General features: G+C 43.4%; 1 protein-coding gene across 1 annotated transcript in view; it reads left to right on the forward strand.

Moving 5' to 3' along the window:
- Positions 1-21,014, forward strand: part of LOC144592240 (A disintegrin and metalloproteinase with thrombospondin motifs 3-like) — a 224,462-nt gene extending 203,448 nt beyond the window's left edge. Inside the window, 6 exon segments of the mRNA XM_078396772.1 lie at positions 2,038-2,201; positions 9,879-10,044; positions 15,062-15,194; positions 15,903-16,110; positions 17,580-17,697; positions 18,979-21,014. Of these exon segments, the coding sequence (XP_078252898.1) occupies positions 2,038-2,201; positions 9,879-10,044; positions 15,062-15,194; positions 15,903-16,110; positions 17,580-17,697; positions 18,979-19,496 (1,307 nt within the window). The 3' untranslated portion in view covers positions 19,497-21,014.
- The last annotated feature ends 1,270 nt before the right edge of the window (positions 21,015-22,284 follow it).

The following is a 22,284-nucleotide window of genomic DNA, read 5'->3' on the forward strand; positions in this document are numbered from 1 at the left end:
ACACCCCCGAGTTAATACTGGAGTTCTTTCTGTTTTTCCAGCTCACGCTGACATTCACTGTCCTCCTTTCAGATCACACTGACACTGCATTCCTTCTGGTTGACATTGGCACTGACTTGCTTCCTCTTCAAATAATACTCATTATTCCACTTGTTTATACTGGAACTCACTGTGCTCCTTCCATTTCACACAGATGCTGTCCTCCTTCCAGCTTACACCATCCCTCTCTGCCCTCCTTGCAGTTCACGCTGGCGATCTCCACCCTTCAATGACCAAAAGCACAGGCAGTAACTATGAAATACTATTAATGGTTCTGGAGATTGATACTCAGAGCCACTGCCACAGGCTCAGAATCTCATTCCTCTGATTTATGTTTTAATTATGCATGGACTAATAAAGTCAACAATAACTTTTATAAATGTATCAAAGATTTAAGATTCCAGCATCTACAGTCTCTTGTGTCCCAATTTTACTGCTCCACTGTGATATTCCTTCAGTGTTGCTACTTATCGTTGTCCACTCTCCGATGGGATTTCTCTCATAGTACCCCTTCTGTAATTCCTGCTGTTCAGCAATGTTCTGACCCAGATACTATCGCTTTGTAACACCCTCGCCTCACTTTCCCAGCATTCTTCCCCCCCCCCCCCCCACTCTAATTATCCTGAAGAAGGGTCCTGATCTGAAGCATCATTTGTCCATTTTCTCTACTGATGCGGACTGACCTGTTGAGTTCCTCCAAACACTTTGTGTTTTGTTCAAGGTTTCAACGTCTGCAGTCCCTTGTGTCTCCACTTTATCTATGATACAAGACGGTTTGAGGAATTAGAAGAATGGCAAAATGTAATGAAATTAACCTGTTGCCTGTTCAGGACTCTAATGTTTAACAAACTATTTCAGTATGTATAGGAAGGAACAGCAGATGCTGGTTTAAACCGAAGATGGACACAAAAAATTGGAGTAACTCAGCGGGTCAGACAGCATCTCTGGAGAAATGAAATAGGTGACGTTTTGGGTCGAGACCCATCTTCTGAAGGTTTGAAGAAGGGTCTTGACCAGAAACGTCACTTATCCCTTTTCTCCAGAGATGCTGTCTGACCCGCTGAGTTTCTTCAGTATGTAGATGGGTCACGCACAGTATAAAAATACCAATGGGTTACCCATTGTATAAAAAATCCATCCTGTGTTGGGTGATCTTTGTACATATACTGGAATACATTTTAACATTATTTTAGTACATTGAATTGATGAGTAAAGTTTCACTCGGCCATGATTCCTGGTGGCCATCCAACAACTCCTGTTGAAAATCACTGTCACCTGATTATTTCTGCTGAAAGTATTTGCTGTTATGTGAATCCTGTTGAAATATGTGGCGACTGGTTGAGATTGCAATTGGATCTGCTGTCAAACTCACTGCTGACATTGACAGGGCTCGTGTGCAGGAATTAAATAACAGAGGAAACCTCTCATGTCAAACAAGTCTTTAGTATGGATTCAACACATTCCCTGGGAGAGGAAAAGGAGAAAAATAATCCATAAGTACAAAAGTAACAGAAAGTAAATATAGACATTCATTGTCGATATAACACTTACAGCATTCATCTAAGAACATAATTACCAGGCCAAGGAATGGGCATTCACCCATCACAGCTCACCTTCCACTCATCCATTGCAGGGTCTCGACTCAAAATGTCGACAGCTCCTTCTCACTGATGCTGATCGATCTGCTGAGTTCCACCAGCAATTTAATTTTTGTTTAGTTGTTTCTAACACTTCTAATATCCTTCTCTGGCTGTTCTTTTGCCTGCTAGTAATATCTGAGTGTCTTATTTTCATATTAAATAAGCAACTCAAACCATCTTTTCTCGTATATTTTTCGACGTTGAATATCCGTTGTATGTTTTTACATATTCATACCTTCTGTTAAAATTTGCCCCAAATAATTAATTCAGTAAATTTCCACCATAGCTATGTTTGAGAATTAGCACTAATATGTTGATAAGTATTTTCCTATACATACCTCAGTTTTTTTCTAATCAGCTGTCAAGAACCAGGCTACAGGCCATTACATTCTGAATGGTAAAGGAGAAAAAGCCAGGACAAAAATCTTCATTGAGTTAGGTATAGAATGGCAGTACACCTTGGAGGACAATATGGAAACTCTCCATACAGATGGCCCTTTGCATGATGCTGTTGTGGTCCTGGTGAGTGTTTTTTTGTTTCATCTTGTTATCAGTAGTACAAAACAATTGACAATGTTATTGACTTCAGATCTCTGAATGCTTTTCCACATCAGAATCTCCAAAATAAACAGGACTAAAATTTGTAAGATAAAAGGATAAAAGCACTCATTAATAGTGAAATTCCTCCAACACTAACTTCTGGCACAAAACTATTCTCAACGAGGAAAGTCTGGAAAAATTGATACCACATTGTCATAGAGCTTTTAACCCACTTCGGATAATCATTGATGTCAAAGAAAATGTCAACACATTTATCGTAGCAATCGTTTTAGAGCAGTACTGTGCAAGCAAAGTGTTTCAGCTTTTTAGTGGCATGAATTTAACATTGTAGCTTACGGCAGGACGAAAGTCCTGATGAGTGGGGATCTTTTTCGAAACATTTAAAATTCTTAAGGGATTGGACAGGATAGATGCAGGAAAAATGTTTCCCAATGTTGGGGGAGTCCAGAACCAGGGGTTACAGCTTAAGAATAAGGGGTGGGCCATTTAGGATTAAGATGAGGAAAACTTTTTCATCCAGAGGGTTGTGAATCTGTGGAATTCTCTGCCACAGAAGGCAGTGGAGGCCAATTCACTGGATGTGTTCAAGAGAGAATTGGATATAGCTCTGAGGGCTAATGGAATCAAGAGGTATGGGGAGAAAGCAGGACTAAGGCATTGATTCTGGATGATCAGCCATGATCATATTGAATGGCAGTGCTGGCTCGAAGGGGTGAATGGCCTCCTCCTGCACCTATTTTCTATGTTTCTATCTAGATTTACCTTTGAATTGAATCCCATTTGAGGAGTTACCAGTCTCAGGGTGGACCTACTCCTTAGCTGTTATTCTCAGCATGCTGAATATGTATTTACATAATATCATCATATCATCATATCATCATATATCTACAGCCGGAAACAGGCCTTTTCGGCCCTCCAAGTCCGTGCCGCCCAGTGATCCCCATACATTAACACTATCCTACACCCACTAGGGACAATTTTTACATTTACCCAGCCAATTAACCTACATACCTGTACGTCTTTGGAGTTAATGCATTTAACAATGGGCCCATGATGTTTCAATGTGACGTAGTCGGAAAAAGAAACTTAAATTGAGTCTAAGAAGGGGCTATTTGGGCCGTGACCAAAATTATGATTAAAATAGTAGATCTTAATCATTTTTAATGAAATTGGGTAGGGAGAGTGATCGGTGTTGAGTGCTAAAGGCATGGTTATTGATGGTATGGGGAAAGATATTGGGATTCAGAACCAGAGTGAAAGAACACAGAGCTGAAAGGATTGCAAGGCTGGAGGAAGTTATAGAGACTGGAAGGAGTGAGCAAACAATGCGACTTGAACAGGGCAATAAAGGGATTTACATTTGATGGACCAAGAGCATTGATGCTTTATGTCTTTATTATACCAGAAAATGGCCTTTATTAAAATCTGACAATGTGTACTTTAACCACATGTGATTTTTTTCTATTACAAATCTCAAATTGTGGAGTACAGAGGCAAATAAATAAATTATGGGTCTTTGTCCCAAACATTATGGAGGGCACAGTAAGCACAGAAGTAATATGTGAAGGGAATTTGGTGCAAGGTAGCAGAGTTTTTGATGAGTTCATAGTTATTAAAGTTGGAAGAATAATGGCTGGCCTATAGAGCTATGGAAGAATTGAGTCTGAAGGTACATATTTATTTTAAGGTTTCCCCTTAGATTAACTTATTTTTTAAAGTTATTTATATAATAAGTTGAACAGATAATACAATTGCTCTCATTTTTTCAAGGATAACCCTTTGTTTAAATAGCATAGCACCAAATGTCCCCTCTCATGAAAGTCCCCCCCCCCCCCCCCCCCGATTTAGCTGTTTAACCATCTCTTATCCAGTTATATGTATAAATTATTTGGAGTAATGCCTGCAGTTATGGTCACGACATTATAAGAATTATTAGAGGCTTTAAAGAGGATGCAGGTTCACCAAGCTGTTACTTGGATTGGAGAAAATTAGCAATTTGGAGATGTTGGACAAGCTGGATTGCTTTCTGAGGAGCGTCAGAGGCTGAGGGAAACCTGATGGAAGTATATAACATTAAGATGGGTTTATATAAGGTAGAGAGAGTTGTTTTCCTGGAGTGGAAATGTCATATATTAGAGGACATTGGTTTCAAGGGAAAGGAGGAAAATGTAAAAGAGATGCAAGTATTTTAGTTTAGTTTAATTTAGAGATACAGCGCGGAAACAGGCCTTTTGACCAACCGAGTCCGCACCTACCAGCGATCCCCGCACATTAACACTACCCTACACACACTAGGGACAATTTACACTTACACCAAGCCAATTAACCTACAAACCTGTACGTCTTTGGACGTGGGAGGAAACCAAAGATCTTGGAGAAAACCCATGCAGGTCACGGGGAGAGCGTAAAACTCCATACAGACAGTACCCGTAGTTGGGATCGAACCCGGGTCTGTGGCGCTGTAAGGCAGCAACTCTACTGCTGCACCACCGTGCCATTTACACAAAGAGTGGTGGAGAACTGGAACGAGCTGCCAGGGAGGTGGTGGAAGTAAGTACACTGGCAACGTCAATAAGACATTTAGACAGTGGATGGAGTCATACGGGCCATGTTCAGGCAGCCTGGATTAGTTTAAATTGGCATCATGTACGGCACAGTCATGGTGAGCCCAAGGACCTGCACCTGTACCGATCTATATTCACACACTTAATAACTTGGAATTTTCTCCTCCAGAAGGTTAATGGTGCTGAACCTTTGAAGCTAAGATTGAGTGTGATTCATCATTATTCGGTAATTAAGGCAAGGGATTTAGACTAAAAGCAGGTAACTGGTATTAAATTAGAGATGTAATTGAATGGCAGAATGATTTGAAAGAATGGCTGAAAGATTTATACATGACAAATAATTGCAAAGAGCACATCCCATGTGAATTATTCTATTGGTGCAAAGGCCCTGCAGGCAGTGCAACAAATATTTATTAGAGCTGTACTGGTAGAGCTGTACATGGCTTCAGTTGCCTTTCGAGACCAGAGAAGCTGTGGTTTATGTTCTTAGAGAAGTTGCAGAAGAGATCAGATTTACAAAATTTTGATAAAGGACCAAATTTGTTTTTGATAAAATAACTCCTGCTTTGTACCTGCCAAAACATCTTTAAAATGTTATTGCACCTAACTCAACTAATTAATCTGCTCCAAAGACCACCTGACCCTAGTGAGATGCACGAGTTACTGGTCTGTTAACTCAACTTCTTTCACAGAGAATGGCAGGGCTCTGGTGAGTGTCGTATGGCAGAGAGATCTGGGTGTGCAGGTACATGTCTAAGGTGCTAGAATACCTTTTTGTAAACACATTTTTAATGCAGTTTCTGGAAATCTGGAAAAATACAGATGATCCTGGAAACACAGAGAAGACAGTTAGCATCTATGGAAAGATAAATTGTTAATGTTTCAGATCCTAGAAGCCTCTTAAAATTTAGGTATGCCTGGTGCTTCTTGTGTCAGCTCTCCACACTTAAATACTGTTTTCAAGGGAGACTTTAAAAGTTCAAAGAAAATGGAAGTGAATTTTTGCTGGACAACATTTAGTGACTAAGTCGTCTGTCTGGTTTTATCCTTTTTCACTTTTAATCTCGCAGTTATGATACTACACATGCAAATCTGGGTCAGACTGCTTAAGGATTTCCTTACCCAAAATGTTTTGATGAACCAGGTTTTATAACAATTTAGTAGGTTTATGGTTAGTATTATTCTGACCAGGATTTTTGTTCTAGTCCATGAAATACTGGTGGTTCTGCTATCTGCTAGTTGCGTTCTTAAGAATGTACCTGCACGCTTACTTTCAGTGACTGTTGTACAAGGACACCAAGGTCTCGTTGCACTTCCCCTTTACCTAATCTAACACCATTGAGATAATAATCTGCCTCCTTGTTTTTGCCGCTAAAGTGGATAACCTCACATTTATCTATATTATACTGCATCTGCCATGCATCTGCCCATTCACTCAACCTGTCCAAGTCACCCTGCAACCTCCTTTTTAGCCTTGTGGCACTCCACTCTCCACTGCCTGCCATTCTGAAAAGGACCCGTTTATTCCTACTCTTTGCTTCCTGTCTGCCAACCAATTCTCTATCCATGTCAATACCTTATCCCCAAAACCATGTGCTCTAATTTTGCTCACCAACCTCCCGTGTGGGACATTATCAAAGGCTGTCTGAAAGTCAACATGCACTGCATCCACTGGCTCTCATTCATCCATTTTACTTGTCACATCCTCAAAAAATTCCAGAAGATTAGTCAAGCAGGATTTCCCCTTCATAAATCCATGCTGACTTGGACTAATCCTTTTACCGCTATCCAAATGCGCCGTTATTACCTCTTTAATAATTGACTCCAGCATCTTCCCCACCACCCATGTCAGGCTAACTGGTCTGTAATTCCCCGTTTTCTCTTTCGCTCCTTTCTTGAAAAGTGGGATAACATTAGCTACCCTCCAATCCACAGAAATTGATCCCGAATCTATTGAACATTGGAAAATAATCACCAATGCGTCCACGATTTCTTGAGCCACCTTCTTGAGTATCCTGGGATGCAGTCCATCAGGCCCTGGGGATTTATCAGCCTTCAGTCCCATCAGTCTACCTAATACTATTTCTTGCCTTATGCAAATTTCTTTCAGTTCCTCTGTCTCCCTAGATCCTCTGTCCTCTAGTACATCTGGGAGATTGATTGTGTCTTCCTTAGTGAAGACAGATCGGAAGTACCTGTTCAACTCTTCCGCCATTTCCTTGTTACGCATAATAATTTCACCTGTTTCTGCCTTCAAGGGACCCACATTTGTCTTTACTAATCTTTTTCTCTTAACATACCTAAAGAAGCTTTTACTGTCCTTCTTTATATTCTTGGCCAGCTTCACTTCGCACCTCATTTTTCAGCCCGTATGGCCCTTTTTGCTATCTTCTGTTGTCCTTTGAATGTTGCCCAATCCTCTGGCTTCCCGCTACTCTTTGCTATCTTATACATCTTTTCTTTTAGTTTTATTCCATCTCTAACTTCCCTTGTCAGCCACAGTTGCCTCTTACTCCCCTTAGAATCTTTCTTCCTCTTTGGAATGAAATGATCCTGTATCTTCTGTATTATTCCCAGAAATTCCTGCCATTGCTGTTCCACCGTCATTCCTGCTAGGATCCCTTTCCATTCGACCTTGGCCAGCTCCTCTCTCATGCCTTCGTTCAACTACGACACTGACATTCCTGGTTTAACCTTCTCCCTCTCAAATTGCAGATTAAAACTAATCATATTGTGGTCACTCCTCCAAGCGGTTCCTTTACCTTGAGTTCCCTTATCAAATCTGGTTCATTGGATAACACTAAATCCAGAATTGCCTTCTCTCTGGTAGGCTCTAGTACAAGCTGCTCTAAGAATCCATCTCGGAGGCACCCTACAAACTCCCTTTCTTGGGGTCCAGAACCAACCTGATTTTCCCAGTTTACCTGCATATTGAAATCCCCCATAACCACAGTGGCATTACCTTTGTTACATGCCAATTTTAACTCCTGCTGCAACTTACACCCTATTTAGACAATAGACAATAGGTGCAGGAGTAGGCCATTCAGCCCTTCGAGCAAGCACCGCCATTCAATGCGATCATGGCTGATCACTCTCAATCAGTACCCCGTTCCTGCCTTCTCCCCATACCCCCTCACTCCGCTATCCTTAAGAGCTCTATCCAGCTCTCTCTTGAAAGCATCCAACGAACTGGCCTCCACTGCCTTCAGAGGCAGAGAATTCCACACCTTCACCACTCTCTGACTGAAAAAGTTCTTCCTCATCTCCGTTCTAAATGGCCTACCCCTTATTCTTAAACTGTGGCCCCTTGTTCTGGACTCCCCCAACATTGGGAACATGTTTCCTGCCTCTAATGTGTCCAATCCCCTAATTATCTTATATGTTTCAATAAGATCCCCCCTCATCCTTCTAAATTCCAGTGTATACAAGCCCAATCACTCCAGCCTTTCAACATACGACAGTCCCGCCATTCCGGGAATTAACCTAGTGAACCTACGTTGCATGCCCTCCATAGCAAGAATATCCTTCCTCAAATTTGGAGACCAAAACTGCACACAGTACTCCAGGTGCGGTCTCACCAGGGCCCGGTACAACTGTAGAAGGACCTCTTTGCTCCTATACTCAACTCCTCTTGTTACGAAGGCCAACATTCCATTGGCTTTCTTCACTGCCTGCTGTACCTGCATGCTTCCTTTCATTGACTGATGCACTAGGACACCCAGATCTCGTTGAACTCCCCCTCCTCCTAACTTGACACCATTTCAGATAATAATCTGCCTTTCTATTCTTACTTCCAAAGTGAATAACCTCACACTTATCTACATTAAACTGCATCTGCCATGTATCCGCCCACTCACACAACCTGTCCAAGTCACCCTGCAGCCTTATTGCATCTTCCTCACAATTCACACTACCCCCCAGCTTAGTATCATCTGCAAATTTGCTAATGCTTAGTATCATCTGCAAATTTGCTAATGGGCTACTGTTTGGGGGTCTGTAGATAACTCCCATTAGTGTCTTCTTACCTTTACAATTCCTCAACTCTATCCACAGTGACTCTACATCGTCAGTCCCAATGTCACCCCTCGCAAGGGACTGAATTCCATCCCTCACCAACAGAGCTACCCCACCTCCTCTGCCCACCTGCCTGTCCTTTCTATAGGACGTATAACCCTGAATATTCAGTTTGCAGTCCTGATCCTTCTGCAGCCATGTCTCTGTAATCCCCACAATGTCATACCTACCAATCTCTAACTGAGCCTCAAGCTCATCCACTTTACTTCTTATACTTCGCGCATTCATATATAGTACTTTTAATCCTTTGCTCATCTCAGCTTTCACATCGATTCCTATTACACTGGGCCATTCTCTCCTATTCCTTCGTGAGCTTTCTGTCCCGTTAATTCTGGGGTGTGTCTTAATTTTTCCTATACTCTCTCCCTTTAATTCCATCCTTGTCTATCCCATTTGAACCCCCCCCCCCCCCCCCCCACCACCCCACTATTTAGTTTAAAACCACCCATGTAGCAGTGGCAAACCTGCCTGCCAGAATGCTGGTCCCCCGCCTGTTGAGATGCAACCCGTCCCTTTTGTACAATCCACCCTTACCCCAAAACAGATCCCAGTGGTCTAAGAATCTAAATCCTTGCCCCCTGCACCAGCTCCTCAGCCACTCATTCAGATCCCGTATCTCCCTGTTCTTGCCCTCACCAACACGAGTAACTGGAAGCAAACCGGAGATAACCACCCTGGAGGTCCTGCATTCAGGTCAATGATCTAGACCCAGGAGAGATTAAAACAAGCTGCTTTTAAGCCAAACAGCCAATGGGAAAAAGACAAAGGGGAAGTTCTGTGTTAAATTGAAGTTAAATATACAACAAAAGGGATGATGGTAAAATGAAAACAAGCTATGACAATGAGACAGAAGTGTGCTTGTTGAATTTTGAAGACAGTGGTGGATATTCACATATCAGATCTGTGAAAGTACCAGTAGCCACTACTGCCCAACTGTGGAATCTTTAGTAATTTCATCCACAGATATTGGCTTTCCTTTTATATCCTTTGTTTCTTTCAGATTATCCCTCGGAATAATAGCACCAAATCAAGTCTCACCTACAACTATATTATCCATGAAGACTCCTTGCCAACCATTAGCAACAATAATGTGCTTCAGGAAGATCTTCATGTATTTGAATGGGCTCTGAAGAGCTGGTCCCAGTGTTCCAAACAATGTGGTGGAGGTAATTATATCAGAGTTAGATATTTTAATGATGGTGTAGGTGTAATCTGTTAACCGTTTATTAATTGCAATTACAACATGGCCAGCAGTTGCTCAATGGCGAATACTACCTTATGTCTGAGTCAGAAGGACACAGCTTCAAGTTCCATTCCAGAAACTTGAGCTCAAAATTAATGCTAATGCTTCAATGTAGCACACTTGTAGACTGCATTATCAAAAGTGCCAGATTTCAGAGCATTTGGAGCAATTTTAAACCTAACCTTTGCTGACACTAATGCAAAGAAGGGATGAGACTTCCCTGGATCTTTAGCTATATTTATTCCTCAACTAACACCAATAAAGTTGACTATGTGGCCATTTCCCCACTTAGCTAGATTTTGAGTAGATATAGGCATGGGTATATTTATCTGATCATAAATCTGACATCATCAAGTGGTAATAAGAATTAAAAAAATAAAAATATAAATGCAAGTAGCAGATCAGGCATCGGCTGTGGAGAGAGAAACAAAGTTAATATGTCATATCGCATGGCCTCACAAAGGAAAGCAGTACAGGAGAGGAGGGGAAAATATCTAGGAGCGCTAGAGTGATAGTGGATCTATGACCGCAAACAAGACTTTTTGATCAGGGATGTCTTAGGGTGGCTGCAGGTCATTCTCATAAATGAGGGGAGGCCAGAGATTCTGATCCACATTGATACCCATGACATACAGTACGTTAAACAAGAAAATGAATTCATGCAAGGCAATTTCAGAGAGCTATGTCATTGATTAAAAAAGAGTGCCTCTACAGTTACAATTTGTGGATTATTTCTATCAATAGGAAGATAGGCTAGATTAATATGTGTAGGAAAGATCTGCAGATGCTGGTTTAGCAAGGGCTATCTGAAGTTAGAGAAGTCAATGTTCATATCGTTGGGGTGTAAACTACCCAAGCGGAATATGAGGTGCTGTTCCTCCAATTTATGCTGGGCCTCATTCTGACAATGGAGGAGACCCAGGGCAGAGAGGTCAGATTGGGAATGGGAGGGGGAGTTGAAGTGCTAACTCCTGCACCCATGCAGAACTCACTGACTTCATCAACTTCACCACTAATTTCCATCCTGCACTCAAATTCACTTGGACCATCTCTGACATCTCCCTAGCGTTTCCAGATCTCTCCGTCTCCATCACAGGAAACAGACTATTGACCGACATCTACTATAAACCTACTGACACTCATAGCTATCTTGACTGCACTTCTTCCCACCCTGTTTCCTGTAAAGACTCTATCCTCTACTCCCAATTCCCCCGTCTACGCCGCATCTGCGCCCAGGATGAGGTTTTCTATATCAGGGCATCGGAGATGTCCTCATTCTTTAGGAAACGGGGGTTCCCCTCTTCCATTATAGATGAGGCCCACACACGGATCTCCTCGGTATCCCGCAGCTTGCTCCCCCTCCCCCCATTCGTAACAAGGGCATAGTCCCCCTTGTCCTCAACGTCCACCCCATCAGCCGTCGCATACAGCATATAATCCTCCAACATTTTCTCCACCTCCAACGGGATCCCACTACTGGCCACATCTTCCCTTCTCCTCCCCTTTCTGCTTTCCACAGAGACCGTTCCCGCCGAAACTCCCTGGTCAACTCGTTCCTTCCCACCCAAACCATCCCCTTCCCAGGTATTTTCCCCTGCAACCGCAGGAGATAATAATAATAATAATAATGCATTTTATTTATATAGCGCTTTTCATATACTCAAAGACGCTTTACAGAGATTTAGAGAACATAGGGAAATTAATAAATAGATAAATAAGTAAATAAGTAAACGAACAGAGAAAGGAGACAGAAGGTGAGGTGACCTTCAGTGGTTGAAGGCAGTACTGAACAGGTGAGACTTCAGCGATGTTTTGAATGTGGTGAGTGTGGGGGAGTCTCTAACGGTTTGGGGTAGTGAGTTCCATAGGGTGGGAGCAGCGATGGAGAAAGCCCTGTCCCCCCAGGATCTGAGTTTGGTCCGGATGTGGGGGATGCAACACCTGTCCCTTTACCTCCCCCCTCGACTCCATCCAAGGACCCAAACAGTCTTTCCAGGTGAGGCAGAGGTTCACTTGCACCTCCTCCAACCTCATCTACTGTATCCGCTGTTCCAGGTATCAACTTCTGTACATCGGCGAGACCAAGAGCAGGCCCGGTGATCGTTTCGCTGAACACCTCCACTCAGTTCGTCTTAACCAACCTGATCTCCCAGTGGCTCAGCACCTCAACTCCCCCTCCCATTCCCAATCTGACCTTTCTGTCCTGGGCCTCCTCCATTGTCAAAGTGAGGCCCAGTGCAAATTGGAGGAACAGCACCTCATATTTCGCTTGGGTACTTTACACCCCCACGGTATGAACATTGACTTCTCTAACTTCAGCTAGCCCTTGCTTGCCCTCTCTATCCCCTCCCCTTCCCAGTTCTCCCACCAGTCTTACTGTCTCTGTCTACATTCTATCTTTGTCCCACCCCCTCCCCAGACATCAGTCTGAAGAAGGGTCTTGACCCGAAACGTCACCCATTACTTCTCTCCAGAGATGCTGCCTGATCCGCTAAGTTACTCCAGCTTTTTGTGTTTTAGCTAGATTAATATGTGGCTACTGGTCCCACCTCCTCCGGAGATTATTGCAGTGATCCCAAATTCCAAAACGTTTTTTGACGTTTGGGATCACTTTGACCATCTCCGGAGGAGGTGGGACCTGTATGAGCAGGACAGGTGGCATCTGAACCAGAATGGAACCAACATCTTTGCAGGGAAGAAGGGTCAGTCTGAAGAACGGTCTCGACCCGAAACGTCACCCATTCCTTCTCTCCCGAGATGCTGCCTGACCTGCTGAGTTACTCCAGCATTTTGTTAATAAATACCTTTGATTTGTACCAGCATCTGCAGCTATTTTCTTATATATCTTTGCAGGGAAGTTTGTTTGTGCAGTTGGGGAGAGGGTAACATAATTTGGCTAGGGAATGGCCACAGAATAGGTTTACAGTGACAGTGAAGGTACAGTCAAGTTTAGAAAACAAAGCCAATCCAGTAGGCAGAGCAGATGTAAACTTCACAGCAGGTGAGAGGAGAGGGAGCCCACAGTGACCGACCGAGCATGTCCTGTCGGTGGGGGCAAGCTGAAGAAAGCGCTGTGAACCGATGTAGAAGGGCTCGTTGGTGCAGACCAGCAACTTTGGCGTCTACTTTTAAAGTGAGGTTCATAAATGATTGGAGCAGAATTAGGCCATTCGGCCCATCAAGTCTACTCCACCATTCAATCATGGCTGTTCTTCCTCTCCCTCTCAACCCCATTCTCCTGCCTTCTCCCCCATAACCCCTGACACCCGTACAAATCAAAAATCTATCGCTGCCTTAAAAATATCTATTGACTTGGCCTCCACTGCCTTCCATGGCAATGAATTCCACAGATTCACCACCCTGGTAAGGTGAGTATAGAAGTTGGGTTGTATAAGACATGTATAACATGCAGTTGTATAAGACATTGGCCAGCATTTAGAGTATTGTGTTCAATTCTGGACACCATGTTATAGAAAACATGTTGTCAAGCTGGAAAGGACGCAGAGACGATTTACGAGGATGTTGCCAGGACAAGGGCCTGAGCAATAGGGAGAGAGAGGTTGAGCAGTCTCGGACTCATTGGAGAGCAGGAGGATGACGAGTGATCTTATAGAGGTGTACAAAATTATGAGAGGAATAGATCGGGTAGATGCACTGAGTCTCGTACCTAGAGTACGGGAATCGCGAACCAGAGGACATAGGTTCAAGGTGAGGGGGGAAAGATTTTAATAGGAACCTGAGGGGTAACCTTTTCACACAAAGAGTGATGGGCTTATGGAACATGCTGCTAAAAGAGGTAGTTAAGGCAGGTACTATCGCAACATTTAAGAAGTATTTAGATATTTAGACAAGTACACCGCGGACTTTTCACCATCCGGCGCGGCCTGAAATAGGCCGCGGGATTTTCTCTGCCCGGCGGGGGCTTCAATTTCGGGAGCCACGACCGCCCCGATGTGCAGCGGTAGCGTGTTCGCCCGCCCCAGATCGCAGGGCTTGGGTCGGCCCACTGCGGACCTTTCACCGTCTGGTACGGCCTGGAACGTGGCAACTTCAGCAGCCTGACCACGGATGAAGACGCAGGGGAAGAGAAAAGACATTGTGGCCTTCCATCACAGTGAGGAGGTGACTGGAGGAGACTCACTATGATGGATGTTTCTCCTTTTTTTTGTTTTGTGTTGGTTTGTGATTGTGTGTGTAATTGCTTATTTTTATTGCTCTTATTGTTGGACTGTGGGTAACAAAATCTCGTCCAAAAGACTTGTTTTTTTGGATGACAATAAACGTTATTCTGATTCTGATAGGACAGGTTTAGAGGGATATGGGCCAAATGTAGACAGGTGGTACTAGTGTAGATGGGGCTTGGTCGGTGTGGGTGAGTTAGGCCGAAGTACTGTTTCCAAGTGGTATGACTATGACTAAGACACTATGACACAAAGTGATGGAGTAGCTCAGCCGGCTGAATCAGTCTGAGGAAGGGTCCTGATGTCTCCTATCCGTGCTCTCCAGAGATCCTGAGCTGTTGAATTACTCCAGCACATTTTTCCTTTCAGTGGCTGAAGAAGGGCTCGCTGGCCACCTTGCGTCGGGGATGGAGCCGGGTATGGGCTGGCAGATCTGTCCGCTATATCCGCCATCTGTTATAAGGAGGTCGTTGAAATAAGGGTTTACTGTATTGTCTTTGCAAAACAGTTAGGAGAGAAGATTGGGAGCACAGTTGATTCTTTCACAAGGGTGGGGCACGACCGGAAAGAGCACTCGCTATTCACAATGCCATCTGTGGCAGCTCAGGAAATTTCAACTGAGCTCTCGTAACTTATAGGGGTGGACGGACCATCAGTTGCCGGAAAAATCAGTTTTCAACCTGTAGTTGTTTATATCTGCAAAATACAAAATTTAAGCTATGTTTGGCATAGATAAATGACTCGGGTTGTTTTTACTAGGTTTTCAATACACAAAATATGGATGCCGCAGGAAAACGGATAATAAAATGGTTCATCGCAGTTACTGTGAGGCAGACAAAAAGCCAAAAGCTATCCGCAGAATGTGCAACCTACAGGAATGTAAGCTGCCTGTGTAAGTAACAGTTGATGATGATTAGATTTGTAGGTGCTTAAAAGATGTCCCAAGCCTAGATTCTGTATGTAAGGGAGCAAGATCCTTTAATCCTGGCCTATATTACATAAAAAAGATTTTCATCATGCAGTCGATGTTATAATTTTATACGCTTAAATACATTTTAATCTGAATATATAGCTAATTAATTCAGTCATTTAATAAATCATTGAAATATTGCTAAACATAACAAGTGTTTCTTTCAAATAATTATCATATCATATCATATATATACAGCCGGAAACAGGCCTTTTCGGCCCTCCAAGTCCGTGCCGCCCAGTGATCCCCGTACATTAACACTATCCTACACCCACTAGGGACAATTTTTACATTTACCCAGCCAATTAACCTACATACCTGTACGTCTTTGGAGTGTGGGAGGAAACCGAAGATCTCGGAGAAAACCCACGCAGGTCACGGGGAGAACGTACAAACTCCTTACAGTGCAGCACCCGTAGTCAGGATCGAACCCGAGTCTCCGGCGCTGCATTCGCTGTAAAGCAGCAACTCTACCGCTGCGCTACCGTGCCGCCCACTGAGTTTGAAAATTCTCAATAATCTGAGTGTCTCCTGGCTGGATGACTGTTTGTTTAACAAAAGGATAGTGAACCTTCAGATGATGGCATGGATCTCTGGAAATAAACCCCATCTTGTTTTGCCCGTAACCAGGTGGGTAGCAGAGGAATGGGAACACTGCACAAAATCGTGTGGGAGTTCAGGCTATCAGATCCGCACTGTCCGCTGCATACAGCTGATGACTGATGGAATGAACCGCTCAGTGCACAGTAAATACTGCTCCGGTGAACGCCCTGAGAGCCGCCGGGCTTGCAATCGAAAGCCCTGCCCGGCTCAGTGGAAAACCGGGCCTTGGTTAGAGGTCAGTGAGCAGCCAGACCCCTTGCAGCTAGTCCACCATACACACACTGATACAATGTGCATCATGAGGTATACCTCTCAGAAACCGGGTCACAATTTAGTGGGAGATTGGTACTTTTAAAAAAAGTAAATGCAACATTATTCAACTGTGAGTTTTCACCAGCTGTTTGGGAAATAACACAATTATACAGTAAGAAAAGATAGAAAATATTAGAACATAGAACAGTGCAGCACAGAAACAGGCCCTTTGGCCCACAATGTCTGCTGAACATGATGCCATGGTTAACTAATCTCATCTGCCTGCACATGATCCATAAACCGCCTTTCCCTGCATACCCATGTGTTTATCTAAAAGCCTCTTAAACACCATTTTCACATTTGTCTCCATCACTACCCCTGGCCCTTTATTCCAGGCACCTACCACTATATAATAAAAAAAAATGTCCTGCACATCTCCTTTAAAATTTGCCCTCCTCACCTATAAGCTATAACTTTTAGTCTTTGAGCTTTTGAAACCCTGGCAAAAAGGTTCTGACTCTCGACCCTATCTATGCCTCTCATAATTTTTTATACTTCTTTCAGGTCTCCCCTCAACCTCCAGCGCACCAGAGAAATCTATCCAAGTCTATCCAACCACTACTTGTAGCTAATACCCCCTCATCCAGGCAACATTCTGGTAAACCTCTTGCAGTCTCTCCAAAGCCTTCTATTCATATTGTATGGGGGGCATCCAGAAATGCATGCAACGCTCCATATGCGGCCGAATAAAGGTCTTATAAAGTTGCAACATGACTTCCTGACACAATGCCCCAACCAATGAAGTAAGCATACCACACAACTCTTTACCATTTGTCCACTTGTGTTGCCACTTTCAGGGAGCTATAGACTTGGTCCCCATGACCCTACTGTACATCAATGCTGTACAGGGCCATGCCGTTAACTGTACACTTTCCCCCTTACATTCGACCTCCCAAAGTGCAACATTTCACACTTGTTCAAATTAAACTGCACTTGCCCTTTCTCTGTCCATTTTTGTAGCTGATCTATCCCGCTGTATCCTTTGATGGCCTTCCTCACTATCTGCAGTTCTAGCAATCTTGTGTTTTTCAAGGAACGATTCTCAATCTTAGTGTCCCAAAGTACTTTGCAAAAACTGAACAGAGGTACTATACTGTTGCTACTAAATGATAACATTCACAGGATGACATTGGGATACATTATTGGTAGTCATTTTTGTAATATTGTTTGTTTTATAACTATCAGTGCTGTGTAGGCAAGTACAGATTTGTCATGTTGGGAATGACACTGGGAGACCAGGATGGGATGGGCAGGCACAAATCTACTGCATCATAATGTGAGCACCATATTGCCATTGTATGCTCTTGGGATAGTACTGCTTGACAAAGGGAAGTGTTAAAACGAAAAGAAAAATGTTTTGCCACATTTCTTTCTGTGTTTAATTGTATATAGTGTTCCGTCACATGTGGTGAAGGAATTGAACAAAGGCAGGTTACATGCCGTGCAAGTAATCAGTGTGATGGAGAGAAGCCGGAAGCAATGAGAGTCTGCAGACGTCCTCCTTGTGGTGGTATGTACCTCCTGTGACGGACAATCATCAGGTATAGGATTGCAGGATCCTCCAAAAGAAGGGAATTTAAAGTTTAAACTTTTGAACACAGACTTGAATTTTATATATTTTTTAAATTACGTTTTGCACAGCTGTCTTGTTTTCTTTTTACCATCTTGCAAAATGTTATGAGTCCTTTATGTATAATTGATGTTTTTGTCTGTTTGTCTGAGTCTGTGTGCTATTGCATGTACCTCACCATATTTGTGCATTTGACAATAAACGACTTGACTCTACTTGACTGAATTAGATGTATAAATGATAAAATTGTTAGAAAAAGGGTTGTTTGACCAACAAGCTAATGATGGAGGCAGTATGACCTTCAACAAAAGGGACGTGATGAGGAGAGAGCTTAAACTGACAATGGATTGGTTTCCAAAGGTTACTTGTAAACCACGTGCAAAATTGCTACAAGGTAGGGTTTCCCTCATGGTTCTCTCACCATACCATTTCCATCCCCCTCTCTCCCTTCGCCCTCTCATTACCCTCCTTTCCTTCTTACTTCTAGTTCCCTCCCTCCTTCCTAACCTCCCCACCACTCTCCCACCCTCCCTCTCCAGCTTCCTTCACCCACCTGCCATCTCGCTCCTTCCTCCCGCACCTAACCCTCTCACTCTCATGTCCATCTTTTCCGATTCTATCTCCCTGCCTGCCTCCACCTCCATCTCTCCCTCCCACTCACTTCCAGCTTCTTCTATGTAGATCCTGCTCCCTCCCATCTGCCCCAGCTTCCTTCCTCCTTCCCACTAGCCTTCGGCACATTCCCTCCCCCCTCCATCTCCCACCTCCATCTCTCACGTTCCCACCTCCAGCTCACACCTCAGTCTCCCACCTCCCTCTCCCACCTCCCTCTCCCACCTCCCCCTCCCACCTCCATCTCTCACCCCCATCTCCCCCACCCCCATTTCCCCCACCCCCATCTCTCCCACCCCCCACTCCCACCCCCATCTCTCACCTTCCCACCTCCAGCTCCCACCTCCATCTCCCACCTCCATCTCGCCCCTCCACCTCTCCCACCTCCATCTCTCCCACCTCCATCTCTCCCATCTCCATCTCTCCCACCACCATCTCCCCACCTCTCACCTTCCCACTTCCAGCTCCCTTTCTCCTTTCTACTGTCATCTCCCTCTTTCCTGCTCGCTCCCTCCCTCCCAATTCCCTCCCCCCCCCATGCCATAGGAAGTACACTATTCTCTTTCTCTGCTTGTTATTATTGATAACAAATGTTATTGTTTTTTGTAGATGAGCCCTGCCTTAAAGACAAGTCTATATTCTGCCAAATGGAAGTGCTTGCTCGGTATTGCTCCATCCCAGGCTACAATAAACTCTGTTGCGAATCCTGCAGCAAACGCAGCAGCACTCTGCCTCCTCCCTTCTACACCGGCACTGCTGAACTAGAGGAGTTAATGGCTGATGCTGACAACAGAGCTAGTATGGAGATGGCACCAACACATCAACTGGATACCGCACTCAGGAGCAGAAGTCCACATGGCAACAGGCTGGCTAGAGGGAGGAACACACAGCCCAGTGCAATAACCACAGGCCACGGCAAAACAAAAGGTGTTGGTTTCTCTCATAAAAGTCCTGCTTCTGCTGACAGCAGGCCTCACAGATTGGTGGCCTCACAGCAGCATTTGCTTCAAAGCAGCACTCGCCTTCCTGCTAACAGACCCACAGCTTCCCAATCAACGGACAGTGCAACAACAGACAGACATACCACATGACAGTCTCCTCTGCATGCAACAGACATTCCTAGCTGAAAAAATAATACCATTGTTAAAATTGTAGATATCACCTTACACTAAATATTTAAAAGGACTTTGGGTTACTCCAGTGGATTTAAGCTGGCAAGTATTTTTTCCCTCTTTCAATGAGATGTGAAGTGCTGGCACTTTACTCTTTTTAACTATCTGAGCAGCCCCCAAATTATTTGGGCTTACAAAGGCACCAAAGATTTTCCAAATGTGGAGGGAATAACTCGGTCTGCCATTTGTGACAACAAGTTCATTTCAAACGATGTGTTTTAAAAAAAAAATCAAAGCCATACAATTAAAGAGGTGCTAATGTTCAGGGGTTGGCGATGCATTGATAAGAAAATGGCATGTAGTCAAGTCAGCCACATTTGTCAGTGAAATGAATATAATTCGTCATTTGCAGCTGCTGTGTAAATATTGTACATGCGAAAGTTAGCATTAGGTTTTAAAAGTACAGTTTGCTCCAATGGATGTTTACCAATGTTACATAACCATGTCTAAAAATCATGTAAGCCTGATATTGAAAAACAGTTCGATTACAGCGAAGAGTAATAGATGAAATGAGTTGCTGAGAATTAGTGGTGGCTGTCTTACAAGGTTAACTCAATGTATGTATTTACTAGCACCCATGGACAGATCACTCAGTAAATTGCAACATGCTATTTGTTTCCAGGTTTACCATGTTCCAGTGCCTACTTTCCAGCATCTAAATTGGTTCCTTAGTCCACAGTTCCAATTTCTGACAGCAGCAGTGAATATATTTGCCAAAAACATAACCAGTTTCCCTTCTCTGATCCACTCAATCATACATTCCAGGGCATTAGTGTGTGTTTATGATGAAGAAATTTGGCCAGTCAACTGAAATAGTCTTGCATAAGTATCTTGCCAAAAGAAGCAACAGTATTCTAGCTGTACCCCACTCCCTTCCCTCATTAAGGCCAAATGAGGTGCTTCTCTACCAACTCCCAATCTTAATCAATTCGCACAGGATAGAACTAAAACTTTAATTATAGTGAGCTAATGTCTTCCAGAGAAAGATGCTGTTACTGTGACTTACAACAAGGAATTCAGATATCACACCAGCAATTCACGTGCCGTGTACCTGCGATCTCAAACATAAAACATCTTTAAAATGGCTTGCAGTATTAAACAAAAAAGCTAATATTTTTTGGAGGAGATAGAATAAGGTTGAACCAGTGTGAAGCTGTGTCCAGTATTTCATTACATAATCAACTAGGTATAATTAGGATACAACAACTGAAAGAACATTGTGGAATTCGAGGAAGAATGTTTGCTATTGCCTTGCTAGTAAATCAGAAGTTCCAGTCAAACCAATGCCTTTGAAGAATTACTGCTGTCTATCTGCAAGGCTTTTGAAAATTAATTAAGCTAGTGTTTAGTTTGTAAAACGACAACTCCCAAACCCTCAGACAGTTGCTTAGAATTTTAAAATGTCCTTCATGCCATGAGGGGAAATAAAATGAATTAATTTGTTTAATTTGCTTTCTTTTGTACAATAATGTAGATTCCTGTTTTATTCTGAGTGTACACTACTGATGCTGTTGGTTATATTGGAGAGCACATAGCAATAAAAGTAATTTCTGACTTTATATGATTAGATCCGCGTTGCTAGCATTTATGCCATTTCATTTTCATACCCGGTTTACATTTTATACATCGGCATAGTACAACACAGCACAGGCCCTTCGGTCCACAAAGTTTGTGCCGAATATGATGCTTACTTAAACTGACCTTGTCTGCCGCCTGTACATGGTCCATATCCTTCTATTTTCTGCACTTCCATCTAAAAGCCAACACCATTATTGTATCTGCCTCCACCATCACTCCCGCCAATGTGTTCCAGGCACCCATCACTCTGTGTAAAAAAGCTTGCCTTGCACATCCTCCTACACATTAGAGGCAGATAACATGTTCCCAATGTTGGGGGAGTCCAGAACAAGGGGCCACAGTTTAAGAATAAGGGGTAGGCCATTTAGAACGGAGATGAGGAAGAACTTTTTCAGTCAGAGTGGTGAAGGTGTGGAATTCTCTGCCTCAGAAGGCAGTGGAGGCCAGTTCGTTGGATGCTTTCAAGAGAGAGCTGGATAGAGCTCTTAAGGATAGCGGAGTGAGGGGGTATGGGGAGAAGGCAGGAACGGGGTACTGATTGAGAGTGATCAACCATGATCGCATTGAATGGCGGTGCTGGCTCGAAGGGCTGAATGGCCTACTCCTGCACCTATTGTCTATTGTCTATTGTCTATAATCTTTCCCACTCTCACCTGTAGTGTTCAATATTTCCACCCTGGGGAAAATGGTTCTGACTGTCTACCCAGTTTATGCCTCTCATAATTTTATATACCTCTATCAAGTCTCCTCTCAACCTAGAGAAAACAATCCAAGTCTATCCAACTCTTCCTGTAGCTGAAACCCTCTAATCCAGGCAGCATTCTAGTAAACCTCCGCTGCACCCTCTCAAAGCTCCACAACTTTTCTGTAATGGGGTGACAAGAGATGCACGCTATACTGCAAATGCATCCGAACCAAAGTTCCACGGAGCAGCATCATGATTTCCTGACTCTTTCAGTGCCCTCCATAATGTTTGGGACAAACACCCATCATTTATTTATTTGCCTCTGTACTCCACAATTTGAGATTTGTAATAGAAAATAAATCACATGTGGTTAAAGTGCACATTGTCAGATTTTATTAAAGGGTATTTTTATATATTTTGGTTTCACCATGTAGAAATTACAGCAGTGTTTATACATAGTCCCCCCCATTTCATAGTCCC

This window comes from Rhinoraja longicauda, chromosome 3 (assembly GCF_053455715.1).
Source record: "Rhinoraja longicauda isolate Sanriku21f chromosome 3, sRhiLon1.1, whole genome shotgun sequence".
Taxonomy (NCBI): domain Eukaryota; kingdom Metazoa; phylum Chordata; class Chondrichthyes; order Rajiformes; family Arhynchobatidae; genus Rhinoraja; species Rhinoraja longicauda.